We start from the raw sequence: 22,822 nt of genomic DNA, 5'->3' as shown, positions 1-22,822 counted from the left end.
CTTCGTTATCTATTAGCGAAAAAGATGCAAAACAAAGGTTGATCCGATGGATTCTCCTTTTTGCAAGAGTTTACTCGAAATTAGAGATAAAAAGGTAAGCGAAAATGTGGTTGCGGACCATTTATCAAGACTTGTAAGTGATGTTGATGTCGATACCGATCCTATCGTGATTCCTTTCGGATGAACACTTGTACTCTATTTTTTCGTCCCCTTGACGCTTGGACATAGTAAATTACTTAGTTACCGAGGAAGTTCCTTTATCTTGGTCTCAGAATGACCGGAAAAGTTTTTATCCTTGTGAAATTCTATTTCGGGATGATCCCTACCTCTTCAAGTATTGTTCGGACCAACTAATCCGCCGTTGCATTCCCGGGAACACAACGATGTGTTATCCTTCTGCCATGAACAATCTTGTGGTGGTCATTTTAGTGGTAAGAAAACTGCGGCCAAGGTTCTACAATGTGGTTTTTATTGGCCAACATTGTTTAGAGATGCACATGAGCATTGCAAAGCATGCAATCGTTGCCAGCAGTTAGGTCGCATTACTCAACGCTAATATGATGCCCTTAAATCCCATTCTAATTGTGGAAATCTTTGATGTATGGGGCATCGACTTCATGGGTCCATTTCCAAATTCTCATGGCTTCCTATACATACTTGTAGCGATTGACTATGTGTCAAAATGGATTGAGGCATTGGCATGTCGTGCAAGCGATCATAAAGCGGTAGTTTTGTTTGTAAAAGAAAATATATTTTCTCGATTTGGTGTTCCAAAAGCTATAATTAGTGATGGGGAAAACATTTCGCAATAAAATTTTTGAATCATTAGTAAAGAAATATGGAGTCACGACAAAGTGGCAACTCCGTATCATCCTCAAACCGATTGGTCAAGTAGAAGTCTCTAATCGAGAAATAAAATCCATTTTGGAAAAAGCGTCAATCCATCTAGGAAAGATCGGTCTCTACGATTATCGATGCCTTGTGGGCATCGTAAGCGACTTTTAAGACACCTATAGGGATGTCTCCGTATCGCCTCGTTTTTGGAAAACCTTGTCATCGCCGGTTGAACTTGAGCACCGTGCCCTATGGGCCATCAAAAGCCTCAATTATAACACTAACGCATTGGCGCTTAAAAGAGAAAATTGCAGTTAAATGAGCTTGAGGAAATTCGGAGTGATGCCTATGATCTCTCGAAATCCTATAAAGCCAACATGAAAAGAGTGCATGACAAGCACATATTGCGAAAAGAGTTCAAAATCGGTCAAAAAGTTTTGATGTACAACTCAAGATTACACATTTTTCCAGGAAAATTAAAAACTCGATGGTCTGGTCCTTTCACTGTCTCTGCTGTCACCCCTTATGGGGCTATCTCTGTGAAAAACGTAAATGATGGTAGCGAATTCCAAGTAAATGGCCAGCGCCTTAAACATTATCATGAGTTGCGCTCTCCAGATGTCGAAGAGACTCTTCTCAATGATCGGTCTACCACGGACTAATAGATTATTTGGTGTACTTCTTTCCATGTATTTAAACGGGGAAAAGTATGCCATTATTAGGGTAAGCCGGGCCCTCTTCTATTTTCTTTTCTAAAATTCCCCTAGAGTGTGTGGTTGCTGTGGCGGAACCTTAGTCTACAAAACTCTAATTCAGAACCGAAGTATAAATGTCTTCGATAATCGAGCAAACGCGTGCCTCCGTGAAAACAATGGGTACCAAAATTTCAACTCCTTCTTTCTCTTCCCTTTTCTATTCTCTTCCTCGCTGAACTCCAACTCATCATTTGGTCCAAATCTCACCCATCTCGAATTGGTAATGGTCGTAGTACTTTTTGCTCGAAAAGCGGCGAAAGCAAAAAGGATGGGGTGGTGTATGAACCCATCAAACTCCTTTCTCGTCCGTGTCTTGATCTTTTATCCGAGATGAGAGCCGGTATAAGGTATATTATTGTCGACACCACCAACAGATAAACTTGGCCGTCGCCCCGTTGCTCCCACGAGGTTGGGATTCGTCTTGAGGATCCGCGTTAAAAGACTCACATTCGCCTTGAGGATCGGCGTTAAAAGACTCACATTCGCCTTGAGGATCCGACGTTAAAAGACTCACATTCGTCTTGAGGATCGACGTTAAAAGACTCAACATGTATATACACGTTTTTGTTTTATTAGCACCCGAATGGTGCCCAAAGAGAGTCGTGATATGCACCATCGGATATTTCATAGTTCAGACGGGCAATGGATTCCCCTGTGCCAACCCTATTCAGTTTTCTATGTATTTGTTTCGGGCGGTTTGAGGCTATACCATATGTACTAAGGGTAATATTATTATTAGACCATTGCACATTGGTCAAGGATGGTACCGCCCCTAAAACCCTAGGCCCCCAAAAACATAAAGGATAAGCCACACCGGTTGGATTGGGTTCACCACCGAGCCGACATGAAAGTTGCTGAGTTAAAGGTTGTTTGTGATGTGTTGTTTTATTTGGATTTCGGTGTTGTTGACACGTTCTTCTCGACTTGTACATTTGTATATAAAGGATAAATAAATAAAAACCAAAGATTGTTAAAAAAAAAATAAAAAAAAAATAAAATAAAAAATAAAAAAAATAAAAAAATAAAATTTTGATGTTTGAATGTGATTTTTCATATTCTAGTGGATGGCATTTTTAATACTGATCATTTTGATATCTCATCCGTTAAATTCGGAGTTGAAACGAATCAAATTTCCACGTTTGAAATTTCGGAACTTTTCGGGACATAAGAGGAATTTCTGTAATTCATTTGTACTTGGGCCAAAATTTTGACCCGACCCAAAAACCCAAGATCCGGTACCAAAGCCCACAGCGGGGGCACTAATCGCGTCCACCTCCCTCACTTCTTCTTCCACAAAAAACGGATCTTGGTCCCCTCACTATCCACTTTAAGCATAGCATACCAAATAGAATTCGACCCGCATGCTGAACAAACTCCACCAACCTCAACCCCCTTCCTCCAGCAGCACCTCCTCCACCTCCTCTTACTATTTGCACTATCAAAATTCAATTTAAACCGCGCTATGGCAGCACGAAGGCGAATTCATGGTCGAGAGAAATTTCAAGAAATCTATATAATTAGGGATGTTTCACCCATTTTTGATGAGGAAATTGAAAGTAGAGAGTGGGAATATCTTTGCATCGAATCCCAGCTCAATATTCGAAGATTTGGTGTTGAAATTTTATAACAATGGAGGTTTCAGCGGTGGCTAATTTTGGATTACTGGCGGATGGGATGGAACGTGAACTCACTTGGTTGAGTTGATTTGAATACTACGCAGATTCGATTAACTTTCGGATAGCCCCCGACTACATTATTGTCGAGTATCCGACCACGAGGGATTTGATGTTTGACACGCTTCTCGAGGGAGAGTACAAACACCGCTCGAATCTGCGTGTACCAAAGATTCGCCAGGCGTAACCAATTAGCCGTCACTCAATGGTTGGCGACAATGTCATTGGAACTTCAAAGACCTCGGCGTGAACAAGACTTTCTTGCATCTGCCGTGGATCCTACAGAGAGGAAGCGCGACTTCTGTATGGTCCATTTCCGGGCCATATTCTTACGACAGCGTCAGCCAAGCAAAGGTCAGCTCCTCTGCATTGTACTTGTTACTTTCGGCTTATGCTTAATTTAGGGTTCGGTCGCTCGCCTTTCATTGAAACAAGGGCTTTCGAGAATTTTGGAATTTTGAGACTTGTGTTTTGGACCATTGGGACCGGTAGCTAGAGATGACATTGAGCATGATAACGCGTACCTCCTCCTCCTCTTTCACCACCAGACTCGCTGTTTTAACGAAGATACCATCGCGCCGAATAAATACTCCTATGGATGCCTTGAGGAACATGAATTCTAGTATGCGAGGGATGTTTCTTCGCCAGGAAGAGATGATTACTTCGAGAATGAATTCCAAAGAAGAAATGAGAAATCGCCAAGGCCAATTCCAGAGAATGATGATGGCTAATCGCCAGCAATTCCAAGATCGGTTTGCTGATCTATAGGCCACATTCACCTTGATCAACTTTCGGCTGAAGTTCGCCGTGGCGAAGGCGTAGAAACCGGGTTCATCTTACGCTAACTTGGGAGGATTCGAAGAGTTGTTTATTTTCTTTGGTTTTAAAATGACTATGTCATTTATTTCCCTAATGCATTGCATTTTTTATTTTTAGTGCTAAATTATTATATATCGGTTGACTTCTCATAATTTTGTATCTCCAGACGGTTTAAATGAGAAATTATTTATGTTATGCGAATATAGTACTTTCAAAAAATATGAGATTGCTCCTTGATTCATTGGGCCTACTCTCAAAGCCCAACGGTCAGAACCCAACGGACTGATCCAAACGGTCAGATGCCCAACGGTCAGAAATCAAGTTATAAATACAACTCTCCTTTCCTCTTTCACTCATTCCCTTATCTCAATCTTCACAACTTCTTCTTCACAAATTTTCAATTTCTTGACAATAATGAATAAACTAGAGCGATGGGAAAAGGAGCAACGCGAATGGGCTATCACATTAATTGTGATGACAGTGTTTATCATCATTCTCTTGTCACTCATGCATACCACGATGCAGCATAACTAGATCTATGTAACCGTTTGTCTTTTTTTTTTTTTTTTTTTTTTTTTTTTTTTTTTTTGATTTTCATTTTGTATATTAGTATGGTGTGTTAAATAATTCTCACACATTTTATGCGGGTACATTATTAAATGGAGAAGTTCCGTATTAATTAGTTGTGTCTATTAGTTGTCTTTTTCGTCTCTAATAAATATATATATATATATATATATATATATATATATATATATATATAATAATAATAATAATAATAATAATAATAATAATAATAAGTAAATAAATAAGCAAACCATAACAAAGAAAGGCCATCCAAAAATTCACCAAAATCATTAATGGATACACATGGTGTTCAGAGAAAATCACGCACGCTACAAGGTACACATAACACTTGTCACATATGCAGCTCGATTATTCTATCCATATTCTATTACTGAGTTATGATCATCAATTCTGAAATTACGTGTAAGTTTAACTACCCTGTGAAACTTTCCTCCGTATTTTCTAAACATTCAACAATCTCATTAATTATATTTGGATATCTGACATGACAAAGACTTACTGTGGATCCCCTATGATGCTGTTCATAATCACATGGGTCATTAACTACACTTGGACTCCAGATTGGCTATAAATCTCTTTTTTTTAAGCCATTCTTATTCATACAATTTTCACTATCCTTCCCTCAATAATGGCTCAACCAAGAAAAATAACGGCAGAGAAAGACTACCTGAAATCTTTCGAAGAGGGCCGGTTTTCTCCTTATTTTGACACTGAAATCGTCGTCGTGGGCCGGGCGCTTCTTCTATATCATTCATCGACTAGTTATTCCGAGAATTGGTTTTGATGTTCTACCAATTTAGCGGTTATGAAGATGGAAGATTCTACTTCAATGCCTATGGACAACGTTTGGAATTGAATAAGGACATGATCTCCGACATACTTCAAATCCCAATAAATAACCAGAGTCCCTTTTTCAAGAGTCATCATTTGATTCCGGCAAAAACTTTACTGCGAGCTACCGTATCTCATGGCGACGTCGAAAATACACATCACATTGTTCTTCAACGCTCTTTGAAACGTAATCAGCGTGTTGTGCTCCTTTGGTTGGGACATAATGTGTTAGGTACATCACACCAATCTGAAGTCACAAAAGCACAAACTTCACCTACTTTGGATTTTGCAAACTCAGAGAGATGACTTTTGTATGATCCAACACCTCTGGAACGTAATCACCAAGAAAACAAGAAGGTCAGCAGCTCTACCCACTTTGGTTACGCAGATTATGATGCGTTGGGGTTATCCAGTAATTTCTCCAGAGACACCCCTTCAAAGAGCATATATAAAGGTCTTTCAAACAGACTACTCTGTTGGTTTTTGGACCCCTAATACTCTGATAGATGAGCAGAACACCCCAAGCTCAAATTCTGACCATTTATTTGATGAAAATGCCATGCTGAATATTATTAATCCTATGGACGGCATTAAACTCCTTCATCAGGGTTTGAGGGAACTACACGCTCGTCAGAATATCATCATCACAACTCTTCAGGATTTCCAAGATCGTCAAGCAACTCATGATGTTGAACATGAAGAGATCTTGGAAACTCATTCTAAATCCTTGCAAAATCACGCGCTCCTAATGGAAAATCAAACTGTACTCTCTGCCAGCCAAGGGGACATTCAGATGCAGCTCGGCCAACAAATAGAAGACCTAAACAGTCTAGTGCAAAATATGCATCTCCTAGATCAATATCAGAATCCATGATATTACTAAGTCAATAAGTATATAATCATATATGTTATTACGTTTTTTCCGTTGTACTATGTATTTTATCTTATCTTTTTGTTTTATTTTGTATGAAATGCATAATAGGATTGTCATCATTTCCATTGTGACTAATATAATTGTAACATGTGCTACAGGAGGGTCTATTTTCTTACATACTCATTTTTCCATCCAGTTGCCGTACCTAGTTTATTACTTCATCCACCATGGCATCTTCATCAAACACAGCATCTTCATCATCCATGGTCCCTCCCAAACTCATTCCTGAGCAATCCTTTCAGTCTATGATGGATTCCAATGCCTATGGTTTCCATGATTACATCACAAACATTGGGTGGTCTTCCCTAATTCTTCAACCTGACCAAACTTATTCTCCTAGTTTGGCTGCATACTTTTATGCTAATATGGATGACACACCAGCATTCAACCATGCGCATGGTTTCTACTTAGACGGGTTCACAATCCGAGTTGATGACACACCTCATATCTTTTCTGAACAACAACTTGCTCTATCTTTGGACCTCCCATATCACGAACCAGCTGCATCTTGGCAGTACATCTTTCATAATTCTTACCGTTCCTTTCAGTGGCAAGCGTTTCGCGACTCTTATGGTGATGGTCTTGTGATCAAACGGGAAGGAGATGGCCATGTGCCATGGCGAAACATCACCATTCCATTAGCAAGCATGACCATGAACATGGGGACTGCCATGTTATTTGTACTCCTAAACATTATGGGAGATTGGCATTTTTCTACTGCCAATGAGGCTGCTTGCGTTGTATTCAGTGCACTAGCTCAGGGTCATGCATTATTTAACATTATGGGTTGTGTTATCTCCAGCCTGAAACGAGCTCGAACTTTTCAGGATAAGTATATACTTTTACCAGTCACCGCTTGCCGAATCATGAAGACACATTTCCCACAGTTTGCAGCTACTTTTCATGACTGGGTCAAGGTGGATTCCATGTGCCCAGCAAACAGAATCATTCGCTCATTGAGGTTTCGTCAATGGAAGCGTCCCGCTCGATACCTGAGGCATGTTCGATGTTACCCAAAGGACGAAAAGATGAAGACCAATTTGAGAGAATCCGGAGACAAAGAATGGGCAGAAATTTGGCAGACTATTATCTATTGGCGCGATGCTAAGGAAATGCATTTCCTTAAAGAGGACGCCAGACCTTCACGTCCTGCTGGATGGTAAACTTGAGTTTGCCATTGTACATATATCTAGCTAAACCTTTTGTTTGGTGTGCTATTGTTTTTCATGTTTCGTATGCTGTGGTTTATTATATCGTGTGCTATGTTTAGTGTGCTATTGAACATTTTCTTGTTCTTTCTGAATAATATATTATGATCTCCAACCTCTCGTTGTTCCAAAGAATCTAGCCCTAATTTTGCTCACGGTTCTCAGGTACTTTCTCTCTTTAATTATTGATCCTTCGAGGACTAAGCATCATTCTGTTTGGGGGTGCTTTAAACCTGTAGCAAAAATTAGGCATCTTGTAGCCTATATATAGTTTTATTTTCATATTAATAATTGTACTTAGTGACAAAGTCTTGTTTCCTTTTCAATGATGAAAATTGTCTAGAAATCTCACATTAGTATCCGAATTAGGATTTGTTTTAAGAAACTTTAGATAATACGTGACATAATAGTTTATACATCTTTTCATGAATATTCATGTAATCGAGTATCATTGATTGTACATAGCAGTAAGTTTCGGAAACAACGGTTAGTTACTTAAACTATAAACCCCCGTGGAGAATCTAACCAAAAGCCTTGATATGAGTGATTTGTGTGTGATGACACGAGAGGAGTAGTTTTTTTTCGATTAGAGGAAATTACGATCTACTTACTTGATCACCACCGAATCCTAGGCGAGAATTTAGGCCTTCTTTGGATCGACATAGCTAAAAAATTCTTACTGTTACAAATTTTACCGCTAGTCACCTCCAATGAACCGTTCATCAAACCTTTCACTTTCACCAAAAATTCCTTACCCATTTATTAAACCAAATAAAAGAACCTACCTAAGTGATGAGTATGAGAAATAGGATGAAATGTGGAAAGAATAAAGAGAAAGACTTGTCCCAAATATAAGTGGGTTACTTGCTTTAAAAGGAAAATATAATCATGTTCTTAAAAAAAAAAAAAAAAAAAAAAAAAAAAAAAAAAAATCTTGAGTATCCAGAGGCTTAAGAACAAGGTTGGAAAAACTCAGTTAGAAGAAGGAAGGGAAACAAGGATTTCTCTAGTGTAAATATATGAAGACCCTATTCTCTCATACTCGTAAATTTTGATTATCCATTTCCATTTTCTTGTACACTATCACCTAAGCCCCACAATACCTAATAAAGACCTCTAGCTCAATTAGGAGTAGGGTGGTGTGATAATAAGTAGTAGATGTGATTGATCGACATCGGCTCCTCTGACTGTCATTGAGATGTAAGGAAACGTGTGCCCACTGCACACTGGAGTTAACAAAACCTGAGTGGGAAAATTTTGAGTGAATATGTGTTTCAACACATACCTGTGAGAACCCATTTAGGTATGCTCTCCAAGGATCCAGAAACAACCCTGCTAGTATATTTCAATGAAAAGTTCACTGCATGAATAATCATATGTAGATGTTTTAATTATTGAATACATATTAACTTGAGTTTCAAAGAAATAAATCCTCGTTCCCTGCTAAGGAGATGTATGGATATCTGAGATTAATTTAGGAAACAAGTTTACATCATCGAAGTCGTTTGTAGTATAAATAAAGTTTGTGAGTATCTTTTCTGGAAAACTCTCACGAGGCTATAACTCGTCCACTAGGGAATTCCTAGTGGTTTAAGGCCTTGTTGCATATGGTCAATGCAATCGCACTCTGCGAAACGAGAATTAGTTTAGGACTACACATTTTTGGCCACTTATCTATTTTAGTGTCTCTTCTTTGCTTGAGGACAAGCAAAGTCTTTTTGGGGGTAGTGTGATAAGCACCCAAAAGTGTATTATGAAACCCCATTGAGACATATAAATTTGGTTCATTATGTGTTTAATAATCATGAAATAAATATGTTTTCATACTTTTGCGGTATTTCAAAGAAACATGGAAATATTGGTTAAACCCCGCAATAAAGCACGAGGAACACCGTGATATATGAATTCTTCCAAATCCACGTTGAAGCATCAAACTTCCAAAGCTCCTACCGCCGAACCGGGACTCGAATCGCGACAAGAGAGCTGCTTTCGGACAATCGTAGGCGATGAACTCTACGCGATAGCGGGAAGTTGTAAAACTGCCCAAAATACCGGACTGCCACTGGACTGCACATGGACCCACTATGCGGGGCCACAAGATTGGATGAGTAATCAATCATGGAGCATGTTAAGACAAAGATAACAAATTATTGGTGCAAAGTTGACACCTTGCATGTAATAAATTAGATTAGGTGTTAATAGTGAGAAAAAGGCAAGGTGTCACTTTGTTTTAATGTGGTAGATAAAAATGAATCAATGTGGTTTGTTAATTCACGTGGGAGGAAATGAGATTTCTCTCAAATGGAGAAGAAATTAGACAAAGGTGGGGGATACTCCATTTACTCCCTTGACTTATTTTCCTCACATGACATTATTTTAGTTCCTTAGTGAAAATGAGAAGTTAGTTTTAGTTTTTATTTTGCAAAAAGCTTGTAATAGTTTTAATGGAGGAACACTTGTTCTTCTAGAGATATAATAGAAGTGAGTTTGGTTGTTGTTAATTCTTCTCTCTCTCTCTCTTTCTCTTTGGAGTTTTTATTAGTTCATAAGTCCTTGTCCCAAGGATCATGAGCTAACTTCCCTTTTGGGGAGTTAATCCAACTCATGTGAGGGAAAAAACATTGGTTGTGAGTTTGGTAGGTTTTTAGGATGAACAACTAACACTACATCCTATCCCAAAATGATAGTTGGTGTAGTGTCTAGTTAGAAATCAAACAATGAGCTTAGAGATAAGTCATTGTTTGGTTTCACTTGCTAGCATGTATGAGCTCTTAAGTGAGCCATGCATGCTAGGGATCAATTCTATTTTTCCATTAGGGACTTGTCTATGAGTCTAGGAAGAATCAAAACCTTTTCAAATAAACAACTAATGATAGTTTCACATGAGGAGGATTAACTCTCCACCTTTCTTTTTAGTAATTTGTATTTTGTTTAAGTGCATGATTTCAAACTTAAATGTTTTGCTTTAATGTTTGTTAGGAAGAAACCTAGTATTATAACCTTACTCCTTAGTTCCCTTATTGTAACATCCAATTTGTAGTTGTTCTATACTTTAGGTAGTTCGAATCCTTATTCTAACTCTACTCAACGAAGATCGTGAGTAAGGAACCTTGATTTCTTTTGCTTCAATTTAGAGAGTTCTAAACTCTAAGTGGTCGTAAAAGCTAATATCAACTAACTATGTATGTTTGATAAACCAACATCATGCGGCTTACATACTTCCACACCTTAATAGAGTAGAGTGATTGGGACGGAGCATCAATATACAAATAATAATTGCAAGCATAAGTTCCAAAATCAAAGAGGATCAACTCACTTGACACTTCCAACCTCATTACATGTACTTATATATTTTATATAAAGAAATCAAGATTGAAGACGACGAAATGTTGAAGTAAAGAAACAATCGTCACACAGAACCGAAGAACAATATGAAATCAAGACTGCTATTACTATTAGTTCACAAAGCTAATCGGCTAAAGTTTGGTCTGTTCAACAAATATCTGAAAATAGTACAAAGGCAATCTAGTTTCAGCTCCTTGCTAAGGATAAATACACAACTGTTTTACATTCATAAAACCAAAACAATTTCAACAATGGAAATACTTAAAAGCATAGCAACAATACAATGCAAAGAAATTCACATCACTCGCATAGTAACTCTTCTACAGTCTCGCATAGTAGTCTCCCTGAAGTCATCTTTCTTTTTTTTCTTATAGCATCACACACCAGTAGCACACTACAGCCAACAACCACACACCAATAGCCCAACCACCAGCACCATCACCTGCAACACACATCTGCACTAGTAACACTACACACCACACTTCACACACATCAGCATCACACACCAACAGCATAGTGCAACCTACACTTCACACAGCAGCAACATACACATAAGCACACCTGAACTCTCCCAGTTACACAGCAGTAGCCCACACACTAGCAGCCCCCACACGGTGCACACAACAACATCACACACACCAGCAGAAGACACTACCTACACTACACACACCAAGAAGCCCAACCATCCATCTCCACACACCTACAACACACATTTGCATGTCAAACCTCTTCTACCCTCGTTGAGACCATTTAGCATAACTGGACCAAGAACCCCAAAGTGTTCCATGTCTCAAAATGAGGACCAACATTCTAAACTCAATCATAAACAACAAAAAATGTAGTATAGTCAGATTTTGATACATCTCTTACCACAATGCTCCATAGAATAAAAAAATAATAATTCAATGGGATAAAGAACAAACCGAAAGGCCAACAACAATGCTTAAAAGAGAAATCGTGTTGATTCCAGCTCTCAGCTTAACATTTCTATTCAATGTTAATTTTGGGTTCTCCAAACCTCCATATACAGTTCCTTCGATTTAATCTCCATTTGCAAACATACATAGCCCATTACTTAACCGGGGGCAACAATTACAAAAGTACAAAAAACCAACCAAACTCATCCCCATTTGCAAAAAGTTACAACAAATCCCATCGATTTAATCAAACCAACAAAATTGAAATCAACGAATTTTTTGTGCTGATTCATATCGATTTAAGAGAGAAATTAAGAGAGGGAGAAAGAAGTGGGAGCTCGACAGTTACCTATGCGAGGCGTCTAATTTTGGAGAGAGCAAAGTCAACATTTTTTAGTGAAGAAGGTGTTTAGAAATGGGGGCGATCTAATTTTGGGGAGAATGTGTTTAACTTTAGTATTTTGGAGTGGTGGTGGTGTATTTTGAGAGAGGAGAGAGGAGTGTTTCAGTGGAGAAGAAGGTGTTTCCGATCTAAATTTTGTTCAATTTCTGTTTTGGTTGCGGTGAAAAAAGTTTCCGAAATTACTGTAGCAACAGTGCCATCCCTTATTTCTGAGTTAAAACTGGATCCGTCAGATCTTAAGTGAGTAGAGGGCTGGGATTGGCTGTGGTTATAATGTGGCTCTATCCCTCCCCTATTATGAAACTCTCGAGTTATAATGTGGCTGTGGTTATATATTATTTTATTTTCCCGCCTTATCCCTGAGGCTAATAAGATTTAAACTTCCCCTATAAATCGAGAGTTTCATAATAGGAAATGCTTCATTTTAATAGATTTTACATTTAAAATTTTTACGATCTAATTCAAGCACAAAATGTGATGCTTTAGTTAAACCCTTTCAATATACAGAATGTTTTAACTATGCATTTGGTAGCAACTCCTGACACCACACGTGAACACCCCAACTAATACATCACAATTAATCTATTTAGGTACAAACTGTAGCAAGCATTTATAGTAGTAAGAACTTATAAGTTATAAGTTATAAGTACAAAATATTAAAGTTTTTTTATCTCCCCCAGTCCCCTTAATATTAAACTTGATAGCTTAATTCGAATTTTTTTGGCCATCTCAACAATTAAGAGTCTCCTTGTGTATTTGCCCTACTCAATTTATCTTATTCTTTATTTCCTTCTTATAGATTATTTTAAATAAATTATGGTATTTTTCCAAGTTACAGTTGGTCGATCTCATCCCTAGCGTATTATTCGCCCATTGTCAATATTTCAAAATAGGTATTTATTTGGACCAAGTGTGTCCTATGCTCTAATGCGCCTATCATCAGTCTATCCCATATGTCCCATTCCCCAAGCCCCTTTGACGTCCAAGCAAAAGCCCCATTTCCAGTCAAGGTTTTTGTGATGTTATGTCAAATGGATTCTACGTTAAGATGGAACCTACACACATACATAACATAATTTCTAGACTTTTTTCATGATTTTTTGACAAACACACAATTTCTCTGAGTCAATTAGAAAGAAATTATATAATAGGAAAACACAAAACGAGACTCTATACGCTAGGCAACACAACTTTGTTTGCTTAATTTTTGGTTCCGATCAAAAGGTTATTTAACTGGAAATGAAGTTACTTGGCCACAACAATAATGATCTTCTTTTCTTTAATTCCAACATGAAAGATCAAAATCTATTCACAGGAGCGGATGGAGATGTCTTGGTGCCAAGTCTTGCTTAATTCAGTGCAATTGTCATTCTTTTATAACTTTGAATTTAATGAGTGTGTTTCATTTCAAGTCTCATTATGCACATTTATTTTGGTGGTGTCAATGCCTACAATTTTATGACGACATTCTCTTTGCTAGTTAAACATAATTATTTTTGCGGAATTTGTAGGGTAATTTCTTTCCTATTTTTGAGGAAATAATAGTTAGTTAAAAATAATTATGTTTTAGAAAATAATTGTACATACTAATTTGAATTGCACTTAAGTTGAGAGAGTTGTACTAAAATAGTACGTTTTGTGAAATGGCTGATGTTGATATTTAATTCCAACATTGAAGAAAAATCTATACGTACATAATTTGGGGATTTGGGGAGTGGGGACGGGGGTGGGTAATAAGACCATGTTTCCTATTTTTTAGGAAATAATTGATATATTTTTTATACATGCGGAATTTGTAGGGGCTAATTTGAATTGCACTTAAGTTGGGAAAGTTGTACTAAAATAGGAAATCATGTGGTAGAGCTATATTAATCGTAAGTAGACACTTTTGGAAAGTGGAAATTGAATCAAACTCTCTAAAGAGTCCATATGGCATGGTAGAAAGCCACGTAGGAGAAAGAAAAAGTTATTTATCATATTAGAGTGCCACCTAGGAAAGAGAAAAATCTCTCTAAGAGGTCTCTGCTTTAGTATATAGACAAGGTTTTTGACCCGGCCATATGGCCGGGATCTTTTAGATAGTTTTTGTCGAAATTGTTTTTGAAATTTTGCTTGGGTGGTAATTTCCTCAATTTGCTGAATTTAATGAGTCACTTCTTTTACCTTGTATATCAAACAATTGCTTAGCTCAGAGAGCATATGATAGAAAGATAAATAACTAACAAAAAACATATTTCAGGTAATGTAGTTTAAGTTGGACCAATCAATTTCAATTTGGGATAAATACCGTAGTGATTAGTAGTACATATAACTTGATGTGACTGGCATGATCATGTCTAGATGCCTCAATTCTTAGCTTGCTTGTGAATATATTGTAGTAGATGTTTGTAAAACTGTAACCATTGTAGCATTCTCGATCTATAACCCGGTCTTTGAGTACTTATCTATTAGAAAAAGCTTCATAAATGACGCCAATACTGCACCTACACTGCTACACATCACATGTTGACAATGAGTACTATCTTTGAGATTTGTTATTGTAATCGTTGAGTTTTGAGGCTATGCCATTATTTTTAGGAATGTGTACGTGTCCTTAAGGTTCTTAGCTTTTGAGCGGGAGAGGAGACACAACTTTTGAACACGAACTCTTTTTTAAGAAAAAATATAATTAAATTGATTATATGAAACCGATATATATCGATAATCTGCCAAAGTTGTATATAATCGCTTAAGCTAAGTTAAGCACTTCTATTAATTAAGCCAAGCCAATTCAATGTCTACCCATTTTGTTGGAGCTACAATAATTCCAAAGTTGTTCACTCTTTCTTGTTATAATTTTCCATCAACTACATTCAATAACTACATTCTTGAAGACATAGTTAGAGTAACATCATGCACACATCTAACAATGAACAAATTGAACAAAAATCAGAGCACTACTCCATTATCATATACACTTTATTTACCAAAAATCAGTTCAATGGATCCTATATATATAACCTATTCATAATCAATTCAATACATGCATATTCCATAATTAATATATAAATAACACCGTACAAAATAGCTTGAAGCTTTGAATATCAGAGTTTTTCTACATAAGGTAAAAGACTAAAAGATTGAACACCGTACCATAGGTTGAAGCCTTGAACGCCATAGCCTCGATCGACAATATAGATTTAGTATTATACACCCAAAAGAAAGCATACTACACATACCTGCGGAAAGAAAGAGTGGTCTTAATAATCCATCTACCAAGAAAACCATTCATCATATTTCTTATCTTGCTCCACCATTAGATACTACAGTAAGGTATGGAAATTTAATCAATAACGTATCTCATGCACTCACGGCTGTAAATACTTGCAGCAAGTATCCCAACCAAGACCATAAATATTGTAGATATTAATGAATATCGCGATATGCAATTGTAGGAATTAGTTAAAGATAAATTCATTGAAGTGAAGATTTAGTAACTAATGGAAACCTTGCATAGGAATTCATGTTTTGAAAGCAACAAATGGTCAAATTTCACGGGCTATTTGTTTCCTGATCGGATTGGAATTGATTTCTAAATGTGGCTTATATTTGTTTACCTTTTTTTTTTGGGTAAATTATATTTGTTAGTTCAAGCTCAATTATGAAACTAAATACACAAAGATAGATGTAATTATTAAGCGGTAAATTATATTTGTTTACTTAAAAATTCAAGTTCAATTAGGAAACTAAATACACTTATATAATTATTAAAAGTGTCCACGTGGGAGAACTCTCTCTTAGGAGAGAGATTGTCTACTTCAGGTGTACTCTGCTTTAATATAGAGAGAGGTGAAGGTGATAGTAGATTAGTCCCACATTGAACAAGGAATCATACACATCGAGGTATATCATGACACTACAAGCATCATTTGTATGTGTTCCTAGAAAGGAGAGACGGTTGGCATCTCCCCTGATAGGGACGGGAACAGCCTTCGGGCTTACATGCTATCACACCTGGTTGAGGCTCTACCCACTTCGGTGGATCTCCCTGTTAGCCCAAAATCCAACCACACCTAGTGGCCAGTGATTCAGGCATTCAGCCGAAGCGCCCTTACGCTACCTAGTAGAGGGAAAATAGCAACCTCGCCCTATCACACCTGGTTGAGGCTCTACCCACTTCGGTGGATCTCCCTGTTAGCCCAAAATCCAACCACACCTAGTGGCCAGTGATTCAGGCATTCAGCCGAAGCGCGTGTTGGCAGTTGTGAACTTGATACAAAAACATTTTCAGGAAGAGATACATGCCTGAACACATCAGGATTCACTTGATCATGTATCTGCCCTTACGCTACCTAGTAGAGGGAAAATATCAAATCACCGTTGTGCAATTCTCTGGTTTAATTACTTCTTATGAGAATTAATACTAAGAAAACATTATATTAACGGTAGTTACAAATACTTCGAAGTAATACCATGCTAAAATTTAAAATAATAATACTACTAAGAAGACAAAAACATGAATCCAAATGAATCGAATACCCAAATCTTTGTAACACCGAAAGAGACCCGAGTACTGAAAATACAGCTTCACTCAAAATTATATAATCATCAGACTTGAGTTGTCAATATATGTGAACATGCAATGACAGAAAACAATTAGAGCAACCTCGCCCTCTCTCCCTCTTCAACCGTTGCCAAATCAATGCAGTCTGCATTCAGAGCAACAATCCATATAACACCATCGGTCGCTTCCAAGGATCACAGAGTCCTCCTTCAACTGGATCTTCGCTACAAAATTGTTTTTCACTTTAGGTGAAGAGACTGCCTCCAAGCTATGCCGAAGTTGTAGTCACCTTTTTCCTTACAATCCGCTTCCTCCTCGTTTTTGGGGGGGCAGCCTCGTGATCATTGTTACCCTGTTTGATGCCAAGGAGACCAAGACCAGAAACAACGGCATTTTTTGATATGAACCACTTTGAAGAAGGACTAGCAACTTCCTCCGATGATCTGTTGTACGCCTTTAATAGGTTTTCAGATTGAACTAATGGGTCTGCTTCCACCCCAAGCCAAGCAAGCCTTGATGTCTCCCCAACTTGTGTATTTAATACCCTGCATGTGACATGTCACAATTACCCAAGATGCAAGAACTTATGAAACAAAGATAAAACCAAAAGACATCATTGATGAGTAGACACTGTACGGAGTAGTGAGATACTGGAATCTTTTCAGTCATCAAATAATAAGAAGACCGTAGTCACTCCATACAGTCTACAATGGTAGGGAAATGGTAAATGTGAGCTGACATTCTCGTCTTATTGCATATTGTCTCCCTTATTAGAGCCTAATAAGTAATAACACCCTAAGATGAAAGTGGAGCCATCATTTTTGGCTCAAAAGTGAGCTGCAAGTCACTCTAAACTTAAATGCGCACACGCCCTGAAAGAAATTGGTAATAGATGGGGCATCTTCCTAGAAATATTAAAAATCTTTTAAATCTTATTATAAAGTATTCTCAAAACAAATATACGATATTCGAAAGGTAAGCAGTAAAAGCTGCGGAGTAGCAAGACACCCTAAAAGAAATGGTCCTGATTCCTAGGGTAAACAGCCAGTCATACAATATGTATACTACATGATGAAACCATGAAAACCATTTTTACTTGGATCAAATAAGTTCCAATAGAAACTACTCATAAAAAGGCTACTAGGATGCATATGGATGAATCATTTCATGGGAGAAGACTGTACCTCAAAGCTGTGCTAAAGAATAGCGCTACTCCAATAACATCAAAATAATTCATCATCGACTTATCAATTCCGCATAAAAGTTGGTAGCGCAGGTTTGCATAAAGACCCAAAAAAGCCCCATAACCAAATGCATTAGAACTCACAGTTAGCATTGTCACAGATACCCTGTCATAAAAATATGCAGATATAAGAATATATATTTTCTGAACTGCTAGAAATACAATAAGAAAATAAAGGTGGAATAAGCAGTTACCTATCCCCTTTCTTACTGGCAAGAAACTTTGACAATGCACCTTGGGCTGCTCCAGCGGTCACTCCAACCATACACAACTCTGCCGCCTTATAGAAGAAAGAATGGATTCTTTTCTGTATGTCAAAACTACGTTGTGGGTAGCTCCTCTCAAAAATATTGTTTGGAAGCTTCTGTATTGTATTTTGCAAGTCAAATCGGAAAGTATTCCCATATGAACGACAAGGAGCGAGTGACCAAACAACAATAGCATTACAAGCTGATACTGTCAGCACATTAATAAGTGCCAGATCCCACTCCTGTTTTATCCTAGAAAATCGAATGGAAATCACGTAGCAACAATAAGTACTACAGTCACAATAAGATTTTTGTCTCCTTGAACCTGTTTAAGTGAATAGTATACCTTTCCTTTCTATTCCTGAATTCCCACCAAACGGACGAACCAACGGTGGCAGCTTGCTCCAAAAGAAGCTTATATAAGAAGGCTGGATCTGCAATCATTCTGTATAACAGAAAAATATAGCAAGACTAGTATTAAAAGTGAAATTATGATATGGAACCTATCATTGTCTATAATATGGAAAAACAAAGCCAAATCAATATATTAATATTAAAGCTCCCACAAAGGGTATTTTTCTAGCTCTTTTAAAATTTCCACGTCATCAACTCCTATTAAAATGGAAATTCCTCTCTTATTGAAAAAAGAAATTCTAGCACTTCTAATTAAAATGGGAATCCTTCTCCTAATATAATGGGAATTCCTCTCCTATTGAAAAAGAAAAATCTAGCCCTTCTAATTAAAACGGGAATCCATCTCCTATTAAAAACTGGAATCACACTTCTAAATTAAAACGAGATCCTTTCCCCAATTAAAAAATGGGTTTTTAAAACTTAATTAAAACAATTTGTTGAGAAATTAAAACGGTGTTTTAAGACTTGATTATTAGGAAATTAAAATGGGTTAGCGACAAAACAGAAATCACGATTTGTTAGAAAATTTATATATATATAGTTATGATTGTTGAGCAAGTTTTTAAAAGAGCCGGTGCGTATGCACGGATCTACTTTCTAGTACAACTTATGTTACACTAAATTAAATTGTGTTTTGGCATTCCAATAAATGTAATGAAAAATAATATACCTCCACCAAGTGATATACAGTCTGCCTAACCGTCCTTATAACTAAGAGACTTGATGCATTGCATAGTTTCACGATAGTTATTTATTTATTTAATAATTCTTAGTTGAATGGGGAAGGAGAAGCAGGACACATCAAATAGGTTTTGGAAAGGCGCATGGCTTGATCAGGATACCTTTAGTAGCATTTCCTAGTCAGTCTTACATTGTCTTAAAAGTACTGGTACAAACTTCCTATGATGATTTGTTTGTCTAAACCTTTAGAAGTCGATATATCTTTTTTTCCTTACTACTATTGATTGGCAGCAGCAGACTGTTCTCTCCCGCATGTGCTTCCTTATCTTTGAATTGAAGTGGGGCACACCAACAAATAAAGTCTTTTCAAGTATGGATTTCTGAACAAGATATTACTTTCGACCAATGTTCGGCCACCTAGGCGCTAGATGGTGCCCAGCCTTCTCGCCTAGGACAAAAATCGGTTCACAAAATGGTGGGCCGATTAGGCAAGCTAGGCGGTCGGGCTTTTTGGTAAACTATCCACAATAAAAGGCCCAAGAAGGCTTAAGATTTGAATAGGGGTTTAAAAGACTAACACACAATTAAACTTAAAAGAAAAAAGCCCTTTACAAGTTGTTAAAGATCAAAAGAGAGTATGTTTCACTTTATCCCGCTCAAAACAGATCACATTCGTCAATCTTTTTTTTTTTTTTAATTTTTGACAAGCCTGTTTTATATGAGATCAGTAACTTTTTGATGTTGGTGGGGTTCGAGCCCCAAACCTCCAGTATCATCACCTAAAAGTTTTAGCAACTTTGCTAGTCCTCTCTTCTCCCTGTTCAACTCAAGCAGTTGAGTTGTTATTTTCTTCAACTCTTACACCATTTTTAAGTACTTTTGTTTGTGTTTAATATTTGAATTATTATAAGTATGTAAAGCTTGATAAGTAGTGGGTGTGTGTGATTATACATAATATATATATTAGGGAAAAAAATGTCTAGCACCTAGCCTGTCTAAGGGCTGGCTAGAAGGCCTGGGTGCTAGACGCTCACCCACCGTCCGACTACCGCATAGCGTTTTTACAACATTGCTTTTGACTGCAGAACTCATGTAATAAATAAAAATTTCCTTCCTCGGATGATTTCTTATAAAGACCATAGTACCATACAATTAATATCACGAAAAAAGATGCCAAACTTATTAAGATGTGGATGTTACTAAATGGCTATTGAATGAACGGGGCATGATTTAGATTTTCAATCAATCACCTTCCAATGAAAGCCCTAGACATTCCTTGAGGAAAAGCTCGAGAAATGAACCTAGCAGTGGTTGGCCTGGCATTGATTGCCAGGTATCGTACCATTTGTGCAGAGCTAACCAAACCCTGAAAGCCGAAAACAGTCAGTTATTTGCATAGACTCATTAAAAGTAAAAGTTTTTATTGGTAGCCCTCACCATCTCATAAGCTTGGCGTAGCCCAGAAGGCAAATCCATCATTGTTTTGTGCCACTCATTCAAGACAGCATCAACAAATTTCCGATCAAAAAGCTGGAAACAAAACAGAAATTATCATAAGAATCCTAAATTTACTGATGTAATGTGCTCGACTAGATAGATAGCTTTCTGAACAATAAAATAGCCAACCTCTTGAAGAACAAGCCGCCTTCTAAACAATCCACCCTCATCTCCTTCATCAAAGTCATCAAAATCACCAAAGTAGTCGTCGTCATCACCACCATCATCACCACCATCACCACCACCAAAATTAACTTTCTTCCCAATGTCTCCCCCACCTCCCCCAATTGCAGTCTGAAGAAATACAAAAACACCAACGGTTAGAGCAAATACTCTTAAAATTTGTGGACTAGTACAATAACCTAACTCAAAGACAACATAGTCTAACTTCATTAGCTAACAAGATATCTGGAGCTCAACTATTTAACAAATGACATCGACTTGTTCACAGTAATACACTATGCTAGGGGTTCAAGCTGTTTAACCCCTAGCATACTTTCCAATACTAAAATTACATTATCTATTTCGTTCAAAAGGTGGAAATAGTTCAGAGTATCAAGGCAATGGAGAGGCATCCAGTGTCTATAGATAAACAGCCTCTGGACTTGGGACTCTGGACAAGCAACCAATGCTCACTTTAAGCTTTCTGGAGACAAAACAAACTTTTCCCTCACTTCAACAGTAAAATGACGTACAGATCTTAAATTTTCACTTTCACGCCAATTGCATAGATAGCGTCACTTTCATGGAGATAATAAGTAACAAAATTCACATGATAGTACAGAAAGAATTATTGCAACACCCATCTCCTAAAACCTGAGCCTAGAGGTTCCCAAATTATATCTGTACGCGAATCCAAACTGAATTCTGAGTTCCAATTATTGTCCAAGAAAAAACAGGAGTGGGAATATATTTCAATTGTCCACTCTTTCCTGAAAATTTGATCCCTTAAGGTGAGTGGATATGTAAGGCATTTCCTTGAGCCTTGTGATATTTCCTGACTCCAGATATTCCATGCTATTGTCTAATGTATAACAGAATCATTATATGATGAATAAAAAATGTAAATTCGGAAGAAATGATATACCTCAGGGCTAGACTTAGTTTGAGGCTTAGTCATATCAAGTTTAGACTTCTCAAGTGTAACAGCCCCAAATGCACCGTACTGTCCACCTTTCATAGTAGGAGCAAACATAACAGTTGACCCCGAAGCCGAAGAAGAAGGGGAAGCTTGAAAACATCTTTCTAATACAGCTAAAGAATCCCCACCATCAACTACATTTGATGATGCTGACGTTGAAGCTTTGAGGACAAGCTTGAAAGGGCGGTGACGTCGTGGTATAGGGAATGAGAGTGGTTTGTTTTTGTTGTGTGTTTTCGTGTTGGGGATTTGATGATTAGGGTTTAGAGCTGTAATCTGAGTTATGGAATGAGACATGGTCTACTTTTTATTATTTTATATTTTTGGTCTCTGGGATTTTTTTTAATTCCACTTTTCTGTTATATGATATATTTTCTTTGTTATTTGGGTGTTCCAGTTCAAAGTTTTGGGGATGGGGTTTTTGAGAGGAGACAGAGAGATGACGGTCAGACCAACCCCATATCCTCAACAGAAACAAAAGACCAACCCAATCTGCCACTTCCATACGATGATATATCGCACGTGTGCCATTTTTCTTCACAACTTAAGTGGGCTGGTTGTAGATTTAAAGATTAGGCCCGTTATGTATCGTCTAAAAAGTACTTTATAAACTAGACCTGTGCATTTGCCCACTACCTCTTTTACAAACTTGCGCAACAATCACTGTTCTAAAAATTGGTCTAGGCGGCGGCTCTAGGTGCTAGGCGGTGCTCAACCGACTCGCTTAGGCCCAAATCATTTAAAAAAT

The 22,822-nt window shown here is 37.4% G+C and overlaps 1 protein-coding gene and 1 non-coding gene across 2 annotated transcripts; one reads left to right on the top strand and one right to left on the bottom strand.

The window, feature by feature from the left end:
- The first annotated feature begins 16,221 nt into the window (after window positions 1-16,221).
- LOC147517374 (U6atac minor spliceosomal RNA) lies at window positions 16,222-16,341 on the top strand. The gene has a single exon (XR_015214666.1). It is a non-coding gene; the product is annotated as a U6atac minor spliceosomal RNA (small nuclear RNA).
- Window positions 16,342-16,803: 462 nt separating this feature from the next.
- LOC147517373 (protein RETICULATA-RELATED 1, chloroplastic-like) lies at window positions 16,804-22,574 on the bottom strand. The gene is made up of 8 exons (XM_086589599.1): window positions 22,021-22,574; window positions 21,063-21,227; window positions 20,874-20,966; window positions 20,687-20,802; window positions 18,688-18,786; window positions 18,288-18,593; window positions 18,035-18,199; window positions 16,804-17,395 (listed from the first exon to the last, which is right to left on the bottom strand). The coding sequence occupies exons 1-8, from the start codon at window positions 22,369-22,371 to the stop codon at window positions 17,119-17,121; spliced, it is 1,572 nt and encodes a 523-aa protein (XP_086445725.1). The 5' UTR covers window positions 22,372-22,574; the 3' UTR covers window positions 16,804-17,118.
- Window positions 22,575-22,822: the final 248 nt, after the last annotated feature.

This window comes from Coptis chinensis, chromosome 2 (assembly GCF_015680905.1).
Source record: "Coptis chinensis isolate HL-2020 chromosome 2, ASM1568090v1, whole genome shotgun sequence".
Classification (NCBI taxonomy): domain Eukaryota; kingdom Viridiplantae; phylum Streptophyta; class Magnoliopsida; order Ranunculales; family Ranunculaceae; genus Coptis; species Coptis chinensis.
The sequence above is the reverse complement of the archived record's forward strand: the minus strand, read 5'-3'. Positions and strand labels throughout refer to the sequence as shown.